At 60.6% G+C, this 17,998-nt stretch overlaps 1 protein-coding gene across 1 annotated transcript in view; it reads right to left on the bottom strand.

Annotated features, from left to right (window-relative positions):
- CNTN2 (contactin 2) overlaps nt 1-17,255 on the bottom strand; it is a 34,641-nt gene extending 17,386 nt beyond the window's left edge. The window contains exons 1-10 of the mRNA XM_028530967.2: nt 16,996-17,255; nt 8,367-8,523; nt 4,218-4,362; nt 3,917-4,092; nt 3,682-3,777; nt 3,060-3,269; nt 2,707-2,806; nt 1,401-1,576; nt 871-1,007; nt 267-396 (exon numbers count right to left, since the gene is read on the bottom strand). Of these exons, the coding sequence (XP_028386768.1) occupies nt 267-396; nt 871-1,007; nt 1,401-1,576; nt 2,707-2,806; nt 3,060-3,269; nt 3,682-3,777; nt 3,917-4,092; nt 4,218-4,362; nt 8,367-8,436 (1,240 nt within the window). The 5' untranslated portion in view covers nt 8,437-8,523; nt 16,996-17,255. The remainder of the gene's footprint in view (nt 1-266; nt 397-870; nt 1,008-1,400; nt 1,577-2,706; nt 2,807-3,059; nt 3,270-3,681; nt 3,778-3,916; nt 4,093-4,217; nt 4,363-8,366; nt 8,524-16,995) is intronic.
- Between the last annotated feature and the right edge of the window lie 743 nt (nt 17,256-17,998).

The raw sequence follows: 17,998 nt of genomic DNA, 5'->3' as shown, positions 1-17,998 counted from the left end.
GTTTCCAGTGACTTTTGCCACCTTTTTTTTTAACTGCAAAAAACTATTTGACTTGTCTGTGACAGACATGGAACAAACCAGAGACCTTGTCCTCTGGGAGCCCTCAATTTATTGTCTCATGTCCTTTCGTGAATCCCTGAGTTCTTCTTAGAAGTTGTCAGGGAACTGCCAGGGTGTGTGTGTGTGTTTTGAAATGCCGTGAGTCGGCTCCGAGAGCCCCACCTGTGACCCACCCCCAGGCGTCCCAGCCTCCCCAGGCCCTTCACCTTGCACGGCCAGCTCGGCGCTGGCGTAGATGGTGCCGTGTTTGTTCTCTGCCACACACTGGTACATGCCCGAGTCCTCCAGGCTCAGCTTGGAGAACTGCAGGTCCCCGGCCAGCACCTCTATCCGGGTCTGTGCAAAAGAGCCACGCTCAGGGTCAGGAGTGTCAGGACTACGTGTGGGAAGGCCTACAGAGGTGGGGGGGGTGGTGCAGTGGAGACTCTAGGCTGGCACTCCCTGGAGGCGGAGTTTATATGCCCCATCCCATCTCAGAGCCACCTGGAATTCCCCAGGCCTCCATGCACATCGGCACACAGGCGCCAGGTGGGTGAAGTGACTACAGGACCACACAGTGTATGTGTGGCTGAGTTGTGCCTGGCCCAGGTCTCTGGATCCTCCAGTCAAGAGTCTATCCAGCTGACCAGCCTGTAGCTGTGCGACTCTGAGATGGGAAGAAGCACCTGGAAACACCCTGTGGCACTCTAACTGGCCCAGAGGGGCTGCCCATGGTGCAGCGAAGAGCGGGGACAGGCAGTGAGGACTGAGGGAACCGGGCTGGTGAGCAGAGGACCATTTGTGTGTGGGAGGAAGCCCCAGGTCTGCTACCTGGGAGGCCAGAGGCTCCCCGTTCCGCAGCCAGCGCACTGTGGGCCGGGGCTTGCCGGCGGCTGCACAGCCCCAACGCAGACTGGAACCGATGTCAGCCTCCATGTCCGAGATCACCTTGAGCCACTCCGGCTGGGCTGTGGGGTGCAAGGGAGAGAAAGGCTGGGGATAAGCTGGGAGGAGCCCCCAGCTCATTAAACAGACCAGAATTGCAGGACTGCAGTTCCTGTGCCAGACAGCAGAGGGCGTTATCAGTGTTCTGGGTTGGGGTGTGAGAAGCAGGCTCCAGAAAGCTGGCACTTTGAGCCCGTGTCACTGGCTGTTTTAGCATCTGAAATCATTCTAAAGCCTTCCAGGTGTTTTCTGCAACACCGACTGGAGCTCTGAGGTGGCCTCTACTGTTCCCACATCCAGTGCATCGTGGAGCCAGAGGCTTAAGCAACGGGATTTCCCGTCTCCTCCCTGACTTTTGGGTGGACTGCCTCAGTCAGGCACAGGGTCAAAGTGGGAGAGGGTGTCCTGTCTCGTACCCTGCACGATGATGCGGCCCTGGACACTGTCTCGGCCCCTGGAGTTCTCCGCCTCACACTCATAGGTGCCCTCATCCTCGAAGCTGACGCTGGGAATCTGCAGGGTGGGCTCAGCTGTGGCCCACTGCGGGGACAAGGAGCCATCCACTTTGCGCCACTTGATCCTGGGCACGGGGCTGGCGGGGGAGACAAAGCCAGAGGGGGTGGGCTGAGCTAGTCAGACTGCCCTGTGCAGACTCTCAGGTCCTCCTGAGATGCTGGGCAGGTGGAGGTGGGAAGGAGGGCAGCCCCGCCTGGGCCTGGGAGGGGCCTCTTCCTGGTGGGCTTGGAGCACAGGCAAGGAAGGGGCACGAAGTGGGGCTCCCATCTCCCCTCCACTCCCCTGCAACAATCGTGACACCAGTGAAGTGGGTCTTCTGTGTGGTCCGTACCTGAAGCTTCCTCGCCCTCCCTCCCCCACTCTGCACTGACTGCCATGCCTCTTCTGGGCCTGCCCTCCCCAGCAGTGGCCTGGGTCCCTTCCCCTCTCTTCAACAGGGCCTCACCTCTTCTTCCCAAAGTGTCTTTAGTTATTAGTAATCTGTGAACTAAAATGGACTGACTATTGCCCTGGCTGGTGTGGCTCGGTGGATTAAGTTCCTGCCTGTGAACCAAAGGGTCACCGGTTTGATCAATGTTTCTCTCCCTCTCTTTCACCCTCCCTTCCTCTCACTCTTAAGATAAAATAAAATCTTTTTTAAAAAATGGACTGAGGTATCAATAAGTCTTTAAATATGGATATTCTGGAAGCCCAATAGTTTTCCACAAATTGGGGCAGCCTGGGCATCGTCAAACGACAGGAGACACCTTTGGGCATTCATTCTGCAAATGTTTACTGAGCACCTGCAATGCTGAGCCCTGTTCCAGGGACTCCTTTTTCTGGGAGAGCGTGGTTTCCATTGGAACTTTTTAAAAGATAACTGTCGGTGTCCACAGAATACCTACTAAATGCCAGGCACTGTTCTGAGCACTTAACGTATGTTAACTCAGTGAGTCCTCACAACCCATGAGGGGGGTGCTATTATCACCACGTGCAAGTGAGGAAACGGAGGCACCGAGCAGTTAAGTGGTTACCAAGGTCTCCTGGCAAGCGAGTGACAGAGCCAGGTGGTTAGTGCCCGGTGCATGGCGGTCACTGCCCACTGTGGGGCTGGCACTCTGCTGGACCCTGTGGGGGCACCGAGATGCCTGAGTGCTGGCCCTGCCTGCCCCCTCTCCTCCTGGGGCCACCTGTGTCTGGCCTGCTCCCCCGTCCTCCACCACTCACTTCCCAAAGGCAAAGCACTCCAGGGTGACCTGCTGTCCCACCAGCGCGTACGTCTCCGCCGGGAACCGGGCCTTGATGCTGGGCGCGAAGAGCCTGGGGTCTGGGGAGAAAGGGTTTGGCAGGTCAGGTGTAAGAGGTCCGGGTCAGGGGCCCCTGTGCTGGGATCTCAGCGCAGCTCTGAGCCAGCTCCATCTTCACTCCCTTTCCCCTTGGGGGGCCTGAGGCGAGCATCTGGGGTCTTGGAGCAGAGGGCCCTGGGGTCTAGGCTCCAGACCCTGCACCCTGCACCCTGGCTGCTGTTCTTCACAGCCTCTGAGGGAAAACCCCTTCTCTCCACATCTGCTGACCCTGACCTTCAGCAGCCAGGTTGAGCTGAGCGAACTTGCTGAAGACGCTTTTGGTGGAGAAGTCCATGTGGCTGGTGGCCAGGCAGGAGTAGTTGCCCAGGTCTGAGGCATTGGTCCGGGCGATGTACAGGTTCCCCGTGGTCTGGGACACGAAGTGACGCCCATCCGCCGGGATGAAGTTGGGGAACTCATTGAGGAGCCAGCGGTAGGACAGGCCTAGGAGCGGGGAGTGTGAGGACACCAGGGGGTGTTGGGCGAGCAGGCAACTTTGGGTGGGACCCCAACATGCTGGTCGAGACCGGCAGACCCTGTCCTGAGAGCCCCTGTCCTGTGGGCTGGGGCTGAGGGGGACCCAGAGGGAAGATGCAACTGTGCTCCTGCCCCTGGGGAGCGCTGTCTGCCAGGGAAGCAGCCCCCCAGGGACCCCCGTCACAATGTGCCCTGGGAGGCAGGGCACAGAGCTAGGCAATGACAGACCCATAAAAGAAAGAATTCTTTAAGGTCGAGGACCGAGGGATTGGTGGCTTCCAAGAGTCACTCACCGCCTTCTATTCCATCCCTCCTCGGCCAGAGCCCACCCCCTGGCCCGGGGCCCTGGGTCTAACCGCGGGTCCAGGTCCCGACTCACCTGGGTAGTGGGCGGGTGGGTTACAGGGCAGCATCACTCCCCAGCCCTCGTGGGTTTTCACCGGGTCTCGTTCCTCCTTGGAGAATTCCTGCAGAACTGGAGGGAAGGCCGGGCAGCCCTCAGGCGCCGTCCTCCCAGCCGGGGCCCCTCCCCCGCTCAGCCTCCGTGGGAAGCGGACACTCTTCCCAGCTCCCTCCTGCCCTCCCTGAGAAGGTCCTGCACCCCAGGGCCTCACAGCCGAAGCGAAGGACAGCCTCCCTGCTGACCACAGTGCCCACTGGGTTGGAGGCCAGGCACTGGTAGACGCCGGCGTCCTGTGCCTTGGTGGGGCTCATGATAACCAGGTTGCCTCCCACCAGCTGGTGGCGGGACCCTGGCTCCAGCTTCATCTCGGTGCCGTTCATCTTCCACCTGCGGCAGGGCGGAAGGGGGGCTCCTGAGTGCTGCCTAGCTGCCCAGCCACAGGGCCGATGTGAAGAAAACCCGCACAGCTTCCCAGGGCCGCCCAGCACCCACCCCCACCGTGGGGGTCTCACCTGTAGGTGGCCGGAGGGCTGGCCCGGGCACGGCACGCCAGGGTCACCTTCTCCTCTGTGGACTCCTCTGGGAATAGCAGACTGAGGGGCTGGTCTTCAAAGACAGGGCCAAAGGTGGCCGGGGATCCCAGGGCTGAGCTCCACGCTGTAGATGGGGACACCGCCAGAGGCCTCATGGCCCGGGGGCCGGCTGGGGCCTGGCCTCTGGGGCAGCACTGGCCGACAGACCTCTCTGCAATGCTGGAAAGGCCCCATGTCCTGCCCTGCCCAAGACAATGTCCTGGCCACCGACACTACTGTGGAGCCCTTGTAAGGTGGCTGGTGCAGCTGAGGAACCAAATTCTGAACTTTATTTAACTCTAATTAATCAAAACTTGAATTTAAATAGGCTGGGCAGGCCCCATCTGGTCAGCCAGTTCAGCCGATCGCCCGCCCTGCACGCGGCTGGTGAGTGTTGCTGTGCCCCCGGCCCTGGGCTGCCCCCGGCACTGTGCACGCAGCCCCTCGTCCTTAGGGAGCTTGCGGTCCAGGAAGGGAAGCAGAAAACTGCCAGTACAAGGTGGAAAGAGCCATCATGGCAGGTTAGGTTCACGGTGCAGGGGCACCTCAGAGGGGAAGTGGGTGACACTGCCCAGGGACAGTGGGGCGGGGGGTCTCTTGGAAAAGCCGGTCTGCAGGGTGTGAGATAGGCCTTGAAAGATGGGTGGGAGTCAGTGGCCAAAAGGGGAAGAGGGAATCTATGCCACGGGGCAGGCTGTCCCAAGAGAAAGCTCCCTGGCTCTTACCAGCTGTTCTAGAACCTTCTGAGCCCTAACACATTTGCCTGTGAAATGGAAAGACTGTGGAGTCCCTTCCCAGGGTCTGAGGGAGGCTTCAGCCTGGCCCAGGTGTGTGCTCCACGTCTGCTGGGCCCACGTGAGGGACGGGGTGGGGTTGTGGGGAGGAAGGAAGGCTTTGCAATGGGTGGATGGTGTGCAGGTTGCTTCCGGGGCATTTTTATAAAATCCCAGAGTGTCAATTCAAGAAAGAGAGGCCCTGAGAAGGGGATGATACGCTGGGGTCACAGCACACGCAGGACTACCCCTCGGTCTCCTGAGTTTGCTGAGCACGTGGGCATCTCAGGGTGGGTGCATCTCACTTGCCAGTGTCTGGCCTCACTGGGCAGGGCCCTGAGGGGCCTGGAGCAGTGTGCACGCCTGCCTTCCCACTGCGCTGGGCAGGGAGCACTGTTTGCGGATCTGGCAGCCAGGCATGCTTCCCCTTTGTGGTGTCAGGCAGGAGCCAGGACGCCCATGACGGGCTCCTACACTTCAGGCTCTCCTTGGTGGGTCATGGGGGGTGGGATCCCCATTAGCCAATTAGTGCCTCCTCTCTCAGGCGCATCCAGCTGTCAGCCCTGTACCAGGGGTGGGGGCTTGGTCCCTATGCTACAGCTGAGGCCCAGCCCGGACCCCCGGGAGTGAGGGCAGCTGTTAAGCAGCTCTCAGAATGAGGGAGGAGGCAGGGCTCCCTGAGACAGGGCCGGGCATCTCCCTCCCCACCACCCGTCACGGCCTTTCACTGCCGCCCCAGGCCTTGGAGACGGCAAGGAGAGCCCAGCTTAATCCCAAGTTAATGATGGTGGTGGAGGGTAGGGACCCCTGCCCAGCTGGGACTGCTGAGAGGGGAGGCGAGGGGAGGGGTGGGGGAGGCAGCGGGGCTGCTGGGAACCACTTTGCACAACAGCAGCTTCCAGTAACTCCGTCTGGGTGGTGGGGGTGGCTGAGTGGGCCTGGGCACGCAGACGCTCTCGGACTGGCTTTCTTCCTGTAAAAGCTTTCTCCTTTGCACTCAGCCATGTACACGCCCTCACCCACCATCCATCTACGCCACGTGCACGCCTCTCACCTGCACACACTTCCCTGAGTGCACACACGTCCCACGTACCTGCATGCAGACCCGTCTAAGCCACCGCAGCGGTCAGGGGCACACATTCATGCACATCTCGTACAGACACGCACACGTGGCTGGAGTGTCCGTGCGCTCTCCCTTCAACACACTGGTGATTCACAGTAAGCAGGACAGGTGAGATGCGGCGCACACTTGCACTGTCACGCCCTCCTCACAGACAGGGGCTGCGGCGTCCTTACTTGACCAGTGTGGGAGCTGAGACTCGGGAAGGTCACCCAGCGGCTCCAAATCACACAGCGAGCAGGGGCAGAGCGAGGGGCTTGGACCCTGGCCAGCTTCACCCCCTACCAGCCATGGTGGCTGTGGTTCCCGACCGCAGCCCACTGGGGCCGGCAGAGGCTCTGCTCCCCCTAGAGGAAGGGAGTCAGAATCTCTAGGACGAGTGAGGAGTCCAGCTCCCCAAGTGCCTGTGGGTACTCGGCCCTGCAGCTGGGGACGAGGGGCCCGCGGCACAGCACTGCGAGGCTGGCCGTCCCCACTCATCACCCCCCGACCTCAGCGCCCCTCTGTGCAATAACCCACTCATATCTGCCCCGAGGATGTCCCCAGACGCATGCTCGCACCCTCCACACCTTACTCCAAAGACACACTCTCTCTCCCAGGCAAAGCCAGCCCCTCCTCGCTGTCCTTGCTCGGAGGCCTCTCCGATTCTCCCTGATTTCTTGTCCTGGAAACTCTGCTCCCCGCAGCACACAGGCTCTGGGAGCCTCGCAGAGGAAGGGGTTAGAGGGATGAAGGCACTAGGTACAGCCCCAGGACAGCCTGCAGAGAGAGTGGAGCTGAGCCCCTTCCTGGGGGCGGGGGGAGTGACAGAATGCTCCCCTCCTGTCTCTGGAGCCCTGTGACGTGGCAGACCAGGTCCCCTCTCCCTTGGCCTGCCTGCACCACTGGGTCAAAGGACCCTGGAGGCTGCCACACCGCTTGCCTCAGGTGATGGGGTTCCAGCACTGAGCTGTCCCCAAGGGGCCCAGGCCCTTCTCCTCTGCTCTCTCCAGAGTGGGTGTCTCCTGCTCCTTCAGGTCCCTGACCCAGCAGCTCCTGGGGGGCCCCAGCACAGGCAGCTAGGCCTGGGGGTGGGGGGCCTGGGAGGCTCCTCCCACCCTGTGGGTCATTTCTATTTCCCAGAAGTCTCACGGCTCGGGCTTGAGAGCAGGACTGAGAGGCCGTTAGGACAGAATAAGAACATTGGAAAGTGCACAGTGGAGCCCTTCCCTGCTGAGACGAGAACCTGGAGTGCGCTGGCCCTGGCCGCAGCCTTGCTCGAAGCGGGTAGTATGGAGCCTGAGCTGGCTGGAACTCCAGAAGTCTGGTGGAGGACGGCACTCTTTCTCCCAGGGAGATGTTTAAGGAGAAAAGAAATGTCTTTTGGTCTGGGCTGGGGGTCAGGGCAGAGAGGCCAAGCGGTGATCCCAGAGGACCCCTCAGACGAGCCACAGGTGGCCCGAGTGGTCTCCAGCCGTCAGACGGGCTGGGCCGCAGCACCCTCTCCAGAGCCCAGCCACCCCAGCCTCTCAGCAGCACCGCCGCCTTCCCTACATCCTCCTCTTCCTTCCATCTATCAGCCCTTCCTCCCCTCGTCCCACTCTGCAGCACCCTCGGCCTGAGAGCCTGTGCTGGGTCCCTCTTGCCTTCATCCTGGGTCGCCCCATGCTCTGTCCCCCCTCCCCAGATCCTGGTCCCCCTAACCCCACTTGCCAGGCTGCAGCGTTGCCCTGAGAAACTGCCCCAGGGTTTTGCGGTGCTGGTCCCTGCCTAGAGCAGTACCACCCAAAAGAAACATTCTGTAATCTGAGCTGTCCAATGTGGCTGTTAGCCCTGAGGTGTGGCTAGCACCACATTTCTCTGAACTCTTCTTCATGCAAACCTTCCCTTGGCTATCGGCCACTGTATCGAACCATGCACCCTTCGAGCTTCTGCTCCGGGCTGGTACTGCGGAGGCTGTGTCGCGATCTTGCTGGGTGACCCAGGGCAAGCCTTTCGCCCTCTCTAGTTGGGCTTCTTTCATCTATAATATGGCAAAGACTCATTCTCTCTCCTAACCTCAAAGGGAAAGTAAGATCCACAAGTGGGGAAATTTTAGCCAGAAAATAGCCTCAGAAATGCAGAGTCAACAACGTCTGTGGTCATCACCAAAATAATAGCGATGATGTAATGATAGAGCTGTCCCGCTGGGCTTCCAGCCCAGACAAACCCTCTCACCTGGACAGCAGGCCAGGGCCACGGCCAGGAGCAGCAGCAGGTGGGACTTCCTCCTGGAGAGCGTCCCCATGGCGGGGGTCCGGGCTGGCGTGGAGAGCGGAGGAGAAGGGCCTCAGCCCAGCAGGAGGGGAGAGTCCAGCAGGAGGCTGAGAAGGACCTAGGGAGGCAGGAGGCAGGGGGCCCGGAGCTGAGGCGCGCCGCTCCCAGCTCCAGCCTGTCTGGGTCTCGGCTGGGAGAGGCCGGAGCAGCTCAACCACTTGCCCTCCCCAGGGCCCGGAGGAAGGGGCTTGGCTCTTACAGGGAGCTCTTCCCCGGGCTGAGTGCCTCCTACTGCACCCCTGGGAATCCGGCTCAGTCACTGCTCCTGCCTCCTCCCTCCAGCTCCCTGCACGCCCTGCAGCCAGCTGGCAGGTGGGCTAAGGAAGTACAGCAGCATGAACCGGGACCGGGAGGGAAGGACCACCGCCCACTCACCTGTAACAGCTCTGGTGTGGGTGCTGAAGAGAACAGGGCCTGGGCCTGGATTTGGGGACCCAGTTACATTTTTCTCTAGTAAGGGCCCACTCTCCCTGTCCCTCCCCAACAGCGGCCTGGGCAGGGAGGGGGTAGCAGTAAGCAGTAAGCCCCTCGGGAGCCGCACTAAGTCTCTCAGGCCGAGTCATCCACCGGCTCTCACCTGGGTCCCCAGGTAAGGTACCACGTACTGTGCATGATGGAGCGCTAACCTTGGCCCCTTCAGCAATGTTCCCAACCACGTGGGTGAAGGGCCCCTTCTGTGCTGAAAGAGTTAACGCAGCTCCCAGAGGAGGCTCCCTCTTGCGCAGAGCTGAGCAGAGACCTGGTTAAATCTTGGGCGCTCTGCAGAGCCTGCTCCCTGGGATGGGGGCCACGGAGAGCAAGTCAGAGCCCCTGCCTCAGTCTGAGAGATGGGAGCCTCGTCCTTAGAAGCGAGGGCCAGGCCAGCCCCCAGGTAGTGCTCCCCATGTCTGTCCAGCTTTCCAAGCTCCGGCACCCCAGGGGCACGCTTTTCAGTGTTTGGGTGCCACAGGGAGTCAGATGTCCCAGCTGCTGCAGATTCTGCTCCTCTACCCTGCCTGCCGGCCTCGCAGACACCTCCGAGCGGGGCGGGGGTGGAGGGGGGGTCTGGCACTCTTCCTCTAACTGGCTGCAAGACCCATGCCACTTTGGGGTCTCAGTGTCCTCATCTGCAGATTGGGGCTCTCTAAGGTCCCTTCCAGCTCCGAGACCTGTGCTCCCAGAGAGCGCGGTGCCGCCGAGGGCCTGGGAGTGCTGCCCCCTGGAGGGGGTGGGAAGGGGGAGGAGAGAAGGCTGGATGCAGATGGCCCCACGGACCAGTGCAGGGTCTGAAAACAATGCAAACTCAGCATCTCCCTGTCTCACTTCCCACCCTGTCCCTGGGAAAGAGTCCCCAAACTCTTTTAAACCCTCTGCCCCACCTCTAGCCTCATATACATTCCCCTTTGTCAGGAGGGGGCCCTGGGGCCACCGCTCTACACTACCTGCCCCTCCCTGTCCTCGCCACTTTCAGTTCCAGACCTGAACCCAGAAACTCAGCGCTTGCAGCCCCTGTGATGGGCCCCCAGCACCGCCATCGCTGTGCCTCTGTGACTCCACTTCCCTGCAGCGCCCTCCCCAGGCCAGGAGCCCTTGGGACTGCACCCCGGGCCCTGCCTGCTGAGCACGTCCACCTGTGTTAGAAGGCTGTGAGCTCCCCAAGGGGAGAGGCACGTCGTCTTCGTTTTCGTGTTGCCCGTGCCTGGCCGAGTGCCTGGCCCATAACAGGTGTTGCTTGTGCGGCACATTTCACTGTTTGAGGACAGCTGTGCTCTGTGCCTGCAGGAGCCAGTGGGCACCCCGGCCACACTCCCACCCCCGCTCCCATGCGGAGCTCGGCAGACAGCTGGCTGCCTGGCCGGGCACACTCATACGCTCACTCGCACTCACACACCCTCACACCCCTCTTATCAACACATCTACTCTCATAGACACGCGCTCTCCTTCACTCACGCTTACACGCACACACTTTCACCCTCACACACTCTCACACACATCCTCACACACACTCTCTGTCTCACAGTCACTCTCTCCCTCACACACGCACTCAGGTCTCCAGGGTGCTCAGTCAGGGGGAGGCTGGGAGGGTGGCCCTGGGTGCCCCAGATCTGGAGGCACTGGGGCCTGAACTGTCCCAGGCTGTGGGCTCGGCAGACGGGGTTCAGGGTCATCGACTTCATCTCCTAACAGCTTTGGGAGCTCGGACAAGCTATTCCCCCTGGTGGAGCCTATTTTCTCACCTGCAAGTGGAGATCACTATGCTTGCTTTGCAGAACTGTGCTGAATGCTCCAACCTGGCCCTTTCAGCCAGAGCAGCCCCGCTTATGCCTGCCTTCTCTCCTGGGTTCCCTACGGGCCTCCCTTCACACAAAGGGTTCCACAGCTACAAACACTTTGGGAACACCCCCTCAGAGCTAGTGTGGCACATCCCAGAGCTGGATACAGAGAAGGCTTTGCTCACTGCTGCCCTTTGTCTGCCTGCCAGCCCTGGGCGCTCGGGGAGTCCCCTCCCATGGCACGGGCTCCAGGAGCTCACCGGAGTGTGCCGAGGCACAGCAGGCACCGACCACCAGGGAGCTGAGGCCCAGGGGCAGGAGCCCGCGCTGATCCTGGGTGCCTGTGCGTGCACACACGTGCATGCATGTGCATGATGTCTGTGCGTATCTGTGTTTCGTCTATATGTGGATAGGTGAGGGCTGGTCCACGTGTCTCTGTGTCTGTGTTTGGGTGTGTCTGGTCTGTGTGTGTGTCCCTGTGTGGGCGTCCCTGCCCACATAGGTGTGACGACCCAGCCCCTGCCTTGTTTTTGTGGGACCCACAAGGAGGTCTGCGTCCTGGATCATTCTCCTGCACCCCGCAGTGGTCAGAATCATCAGTTTTCTCACCCCAGGTAATTATCATACTTTGTAGATAACCCAATTCTACTGCTTCTCCTAAACTACAACTTAACCCAGACCTTTATCAGTCACCCCTGTGCGCAGGGGCCCTGGGCACCCCTGAGGGACAGATGTGGGGGAGGGGCGGGGGCTGAGGGAGTACCAGGGACCTGTCAGCACGATCACGTGCACACCAAGCCCCACCGTGTGCCTGGGCCTGTGTGAACACACTGACAGACACACACACACACACAACACACGGAGTCTGGGTCAAAGGTTGGAGCTTACTGCTGCCTTGAAGGTGAGGCAGTTGGCACCCAGGCTTGCCCTAGTCCATTTTCGCTCTAGTATCTATGACCATGTTCCAGGCATTGTGCTAAGCACTGGGGACCAGTAGTGAAAACTGCCTTACGGGGTTCCCTGACCACCTGAGTGCCACCGAGCTAGTGCTCGAGCTACGTGGACACTCGCCTCACACCATCTGCCCTAGAACACATTCTAGAATCACGGGATGGAGGAGGCCTTTTTGTCAGGAGTGAGTGGAGCTATGCCAGGCTGGGAGCTGGCCCTGTGAGCCCGGAGCCGGCCAAGCCTGGCCCAGGCCAGCTGCCCTGGTACAGGGGAGCAGGCAGGGGCTGGCACAGGCAGGCATGAGCTGTCACTACCGGGCACTGGTCCTATGAGCCACAAACACATGGGGGAGCGGGCTGCTTGGGGGTTCGGAGGCTCCAGGGAGAGCTGGCTGAATTGCTGGACCCAGGAAACAAAGGGTTGTCCCTCCCCCCTTTGGGTGAGGAAAGGCTGAGAGCCGGACTCTGGCACATGACAGGGCTTGCTGGCCTCAGGGCCCCTGCACAGAGCGGCCAGAAAATGAAAGATCCGCCCTTCCTAAATGTTCTCGTTTGGGACACGGGGCTCCGGGCCCTGAATCGGTCTCCCCCAGCCCCTGGGGGAGATGCGAGCACTGAGGGCTGCTTTGGAGGGGCGTGGTGGAAAAAGGGAGAGTTTGGAGTCTGCTCGAGAGTAGAGACAAAGCGATGTGTTGTAAACCCACAAGCACTGCCCCAGCCCGAGTCTCCAGCAGCCCGCACCCTGCGGCGCGGCACAGGTTAACATGGTGGGCTCTCAGCCAAGCCCTGGCGCTTAGGAGCCAGTGCAGCCCTAGTTGCTGTGCTCATTGCTAAAGTCTCTGAGCCCTGGTCCCCTGTCTGCACCGTGGGGGCGAGGAGGGGTGTAGCCACCCCAAGGGACTCCTGTGAGGTCAGCGCCATTTCTGGCCCATATTAAGCATTCAGGGGACACAGGCATGTGCCCACAGACGCTGTGCCTGGCGTCTACTTCCACACAGCCACGACCCCCAGGCTGTGCTCACCCATGTTTAGGATACTGACAGACTCCCACACTGTCCCCGGGAAGGTGCCTTCCTCCTCTTCTGCCCCACGGGTGCAGTGGGCCCCGGCAAGCCCCAGCAGGCGCACTACCCAGGTGAGGGCCCAAGGACACACAGAGCCACATCCAGATACCGTGTGTTCATCCTCCTGGGAGCACCTGGCTAGGCCACACACAGGGGCACTCCCAGGCAGGCGCTCCTCCTCAGCCACCCCACATCCTGCCCCTGGGGCATGGTAGGGGAGGGGAACTCCCTGCAGAAGGAATTGCCACCTGGGACAGGGTCACTGTCCTCCAGGAATGTCTGGACCACTCCCCGCCCTCTGGGAGAGCAGGGGCTATGGTGGCCTGGTGGGGCCGAGTGTCAGGCAGGGAGGGTGCTGGCAGGAGCAGGACTGTGGTTGAGAGGCCCCAGTGAGGAAGGTGGGTGCCCTAAGCTGAAGGTCTTGAGGGCAGGTTGGGGTGGGCTGGGGTCTTCCTTAGTCCCCAGTGAGGGACAGGGGGGCTATGCAGCTGAGTTTCTTCTTGGACCCCTCTCTGTGCCCCCTCCCCGCCTGCACCCAGCTTTTCTCTGCGGGCTCTTTGTATTGGCAGCGGGCTCCCTGGGGCCCTGGCACTGACTGCCTGCCCTCTGGGGAAACTGGGTTTGTGTGAGTTTGCAACCTTGGCCTGAGGGAGTCTGGCCCTTGATCTTCAGCCTGGAGTTTCTGGCCCTCCTGCCCCTGCCCCCTCCTACTGCACTGGAGAGACCCCCAAAGTGGGGACTGGACAGAGGGAGAGCCTTGCATCCTTCTGGGAGGAGCTGGGATAAGGGGCAGGCGCTGCCAGACCCTAGGTGCCCTACTCCCGGTGTGTGTGGTTTGGTAGAATGAGTGAAGGTGTTGGAAGGAGGTGCGATTTTGAGATGTCAGGAGTAAGAGCCACTGCTTTAATTTGGTTCTGAAGACCCAAACCAGGGAGAAATTAGCAGAGCAGTGTTGCATGTCCCCTCGTCTCTGTGGAGAGGAGACTCCCCCCAGTTCCCAGACAGTTTCTTCCTGGCTGGTCCAGAGCCAAGCCGGGTGGGCGTGGGTTGGAACCTGCTCCTCCTCTCAGACTAGTCTCTCTGGTCTGGGGCCCAGATGAGCTGCCCCTCCGGGCTGCACAGCGAGAGGGTCGCCTTCAGCCAGACGTGGGGTGGAATGGTCTCTTGGCCCACGAGGCTGGCAGACATCGAGGGGGTGTGTGCTGTGGGTGGAGGAGGCCCAGCAGGTTTCATTGGGATGGGTGCCCTGTGTGTGTGTGCGTGCATGTGTGTGTGCATGTGTGTGCATGCATGTGTGCATGTGGTGGGGGAGACTCATCGGATGAGAAGGACACTGGGGTGTGCTTGGGTCTGCACGTGTCCTGAGGTGCAATGTGTTCAGTTTGGGGGAGAATATCACACACCTTTGCTTTTGTTTGCGCCCTCTTTGGATAAACAAGACAATGTGGGCTCATTTTGTGACAAGAGGACTCATCAAACCCAAGAAAGGACTTCTTCACTCCAGGGTGGTTATTATCAAGACACGGAGCCCACGGAGACTCCTAGGATGCTCCAGGTTAGCCACCCCTAGCGGATGGTGGGGGTTAGCCTAGACTGTGGTGGTCCGGAAGCATGAGAGGTGGGCAGCAGGGAATGAATACATGTCTGTCTTCTTATGGATTCCGAGTCACCCCTGCCTGTTTCATTTGAAAGAGGATAACCTGAGCCTGGACGAAATTTACAGGGTCACCCAGCCCAACCACCACTTCCAGGCAGGATGGTTTCTGACCTTGGACCAGAGCCCGGTTTTCCATGGCCCCTTAGAGCCACTGGGGAGACTGCACACCCTCAGGCTCATCTTCCTGGTGGGGAAGTGCCTCCTGCAGCCTAATTTCAATCCCTCCTGCTTCACTGGAATATTCTTGGCTCTGGTCCTTCTTCCTCTTGCTCACTACCCCCCCCCCCCCCAGCTCTGCCCTAGGAATCCCTCCAAAAGTACAAATACCACCTACACTCAGGCATAGATTGTCTTTGAGATGCACTTTCTCACAAACATTTGGCTTGAGGACTTTCTGGGGGTGAAGGCAGAGGACATGCACCCTCCAAACCACCCCAGATGGATTGCTTCCCTGATAGCCTTAGAGCCAGAGAGGTGGCCTTGGGGCCACCCCCGCCCCCCGCCAGTGCTTGCTCCTGGGGGGTAAGTTTGATGTCAAAGACAATATGCACAGCTACCCAGCCATCCCGGGGATAACAGCCCCCAGAGGCCCAGCTCACCTGTGCTTCTCACTGGACACCGCCATGAGAGAAGGTGCGGGAGCGGGGTTACATAAGGAGAGAGATCCGCCAGGGGAGCGGCGTGGGGTAGGTGGAGAGGGCTGGAAGTGGAGGGGCACATCTGACCCGGGAGGAAAGTGTGAGGGGAGAGGGAGCTGGGCCAGTGGGGAGCAGAGGAGGAGTGGGAGTGAGAGAGAGTCACAGAGAGAGAACTCTGAGTTTTTCTCACTGCTCGCGCTGAGCACCAGGACAGGTGGACTTTGGTGACATTGATGTCATGGGCTCGGGGGCCTCCTCCCCGTCTGCCTCACTGCCTGCCTCCCGTGTGCTGCCTGAGGACTCCTGATAGATTCCACAGGAAATTAGGAAGAACTTTGACCTTGTGGCAAAGGCCTTGCTTGAGCGGCTCTGCAGCCTGGCTAGAAAGGGTTAACTGGAGGGGCCCCCTGGAGAGCGCTGCTATCCTAAGCGCCCAACTCCCTCCTCCCAAAGCCGGGAGTCTGGGCTCCATCCCCCCCCCCCCCCCCCCCCCCCCCCCCCCGCCCTAACCCCAGGAGCCTGTCCCATCAGCCTCTCTCACAGGTGGCCTGCCCTTTGCTGTCCTGGATGCCCAGTGGCTCCGCTGGTCCCTCTGAGTGCAGCTGAGAGGACGAGTGGCCGAACGGACTGGGGGCGCTCTGGCCAGAGGACTGGGAGAAGAGAGCGAGCCTGCGCCTGAAGATGAGGAGGCACCGACCCACTGCAATACTGGGCGGTCCTGCTCCTGCCTCCCTGGGAGCAGAGGGGTGGGGATGGAGTCTGTGGCCCTGAGGGGTCAAGCTGGAAGCAAAGGGTGGTAGGGTCTCACCAGATGCAGGCTGGACACAGGCAGGGGAGTCAAGGACAGGTACCTCGGGGGCTGAAAACCCCAGCTTTCCCAGGGCTGGGCCATGGGCACTCACAGCTCTGGTCTGTCTGGATTCCCAAACCTCCAAACAACCTTGACTGACAGGTCTTCCCCCACCACCCCCCTGGGCATAGGCTCCGGCTCCCGGGGGGGCCATGGCCAAGGGGCCCCTGGCTTTGTCCCGCAGTGCCTGGACTCTCCTTCCACGGGCTCTGTCTCTCCTCACTCCCCTTTCTTGCCTCCCAGACCTTGGGACCCCTCCTGGACAAGGTGACAGGATTCAGCTCCGGACACTGGCTGGGGCTGCTGCCCCCACCTCTGGTCCATTATGTAAGCCCATGGTGCTGGGGAGAAGGGTTGCCTCCTTTTCCTAGACCCCCTAAAGGGTGCCCCTCCCCCTTCGAGCCCCAGCCCCTTTCCTCACCAAACTTCCTGCAGATCCTCTCCCACCAGTGTGGACCAGAGGGAGGGACTTGAGCAGAAGGTAAGGTTGGGGAGGGGGAAGGGAAGAGCAGGCATGTCAGCCCCTATGGTCCCGGCCACTCACCTTCGGGATATGACTCACCTCAGTGTTTCCTCCCTAAGTCCCACTCCTGGACAGGCCCTCACCCAAACTTGAGCTTCACTCCCACCTCTGTGGGACTGGAGGAAGACTTTGCAAAGAGGTCACCCTGCAGAGGCCAACCCAGGGCAGCCTCCAATCGGGTGGTCAGCCTCAGCTCCCTCCGGGGACATCTGGGGACAGGCTGGAGTCTGGGGCCTGACCCCAAGGGCTTTCTGGTCCTAGACGTGGGGCCCGGGGACAGAGAGGAACAACTGTCCTCTCTGAAGGCAGTCACTGCTGCCAGCTGGTGGCCAGTAGCCAGCTTGAATTCCTGGGCACACAGCTGGGGGCCAGCTTCCTGGCCGGCTTGGCCTGCTGGGCCCTGCAGGATGCCACCCATGCAGACCGGGCGGAGGACACTTCCAGTCCCAGTGGTGAGAAGTCAGACTGGCCCCAGCCTGTAGCTGGGGTTCCCGCCATGCCCCTGCCCCTGCCCCTGCCCCTCCCAAGTTGCAAGGACACACAGCTCTGAGCCGCTGCCCCAACTGCACCCGGAGATAAAATTGGTCGGCACGTACCTGGGGTGAAAGAGGGGTGTTGACTGGGGCAGGTGGATGCTGCCCGAGGCGGGGAGCCAGAGCCAGCCTGGCCGCCAGCGCCCTGGGCTGCCTCCCTCTCCTCCCCGTTCCCTCAGCTGCTGGCCGCTGTCCGGGTGCGGTGGCGGCAGCGCCGGTAGCGGCAGCGGTGGCGGGTGAGGGCGCTTGTGTGTGTGCGCGCCCAGAGCCACTGCAGCATCTCTGCATCAAGATGTGCTCCTCCCTCTTCCAGGCTCCGCTCACTGGCTGGCTCCTGTCCTCAGCCAACGCTTGGGGGCCCTGGAGATGACTTCCTCTGCCCCCCTCCCGCCCCCTTCCCGTCCCCACCCTTCTGGCTTTACCTCATTTGCTGTCATTTAAGGACCAAGGAGCAGCCAGAGCACCCGCTGTCTTCCATAATGCATGGGCAGCTCAGCTCCCGGGCGCTGTCTGGCCTGCCTGCCCACCCCCAGCCCAGCCCAGAGCTGACGGGGCTGCAGAGGGGTGGGGTGCAGAGGGGTGGGGTGCAGAGGAAACTGAAAGTGGCTCTTGCGCTTCCAACCCTGGAGACCCAGGGAGCCAAACCCCTTGTTTCCCTAGAAATCCATGTCAGAGGAAGGGATGGAAATCAGAAATCTCCAGCTTGCTGTGCAGGGCGAGCGGGATGTAAGGGCTCCTTCTCAGCCCACCCCGCACGTTCTTTATTGTTTCCCAGATAAAAGTAACTCGGCTCTTTGTCAACATACCCAAACATTAGAGGACACTGTAAAATAGGTGGTAGAAGTCTCTTAACAAATGAGTTATGTGCCTCCAGGTTTATTATTTTCATGTATATAATTACGTGGATTATTGGTATCATTTTGTAAAAGGGAATCACACAATATATCAGGATTTGCAAAATATATTTTAACTCTGATAGATCTTGGACGCCTCTCCACATCAGTACCTATGGATCCGAACCCATCTTTAATCAACCAGCAGTGCCACTGGGGTGGGGGTCCGAGTG

Source organism: Phyllostomus discolor, chromosome 14 (assembly GCF_004126475.2).
Source record: "Phyllostomus discolor isolate MPI-MPIP mPhyDis1 chromosome 14, mPhyDis1.pri.v3, whole genome shotgun sequence".
In the NCBI taxonomy this organism is placed as follows: Eukaryota; Metazoa; Chordata; class Mammalia; order Chiroptera; family Phyllostomidae; genus Phyllostomus; species Phyllostomus discolor.
Note: the sequence above shows the minus strand (reverse complement) of the source record. Positions and strands in the feature narration are given on the sequence as shown.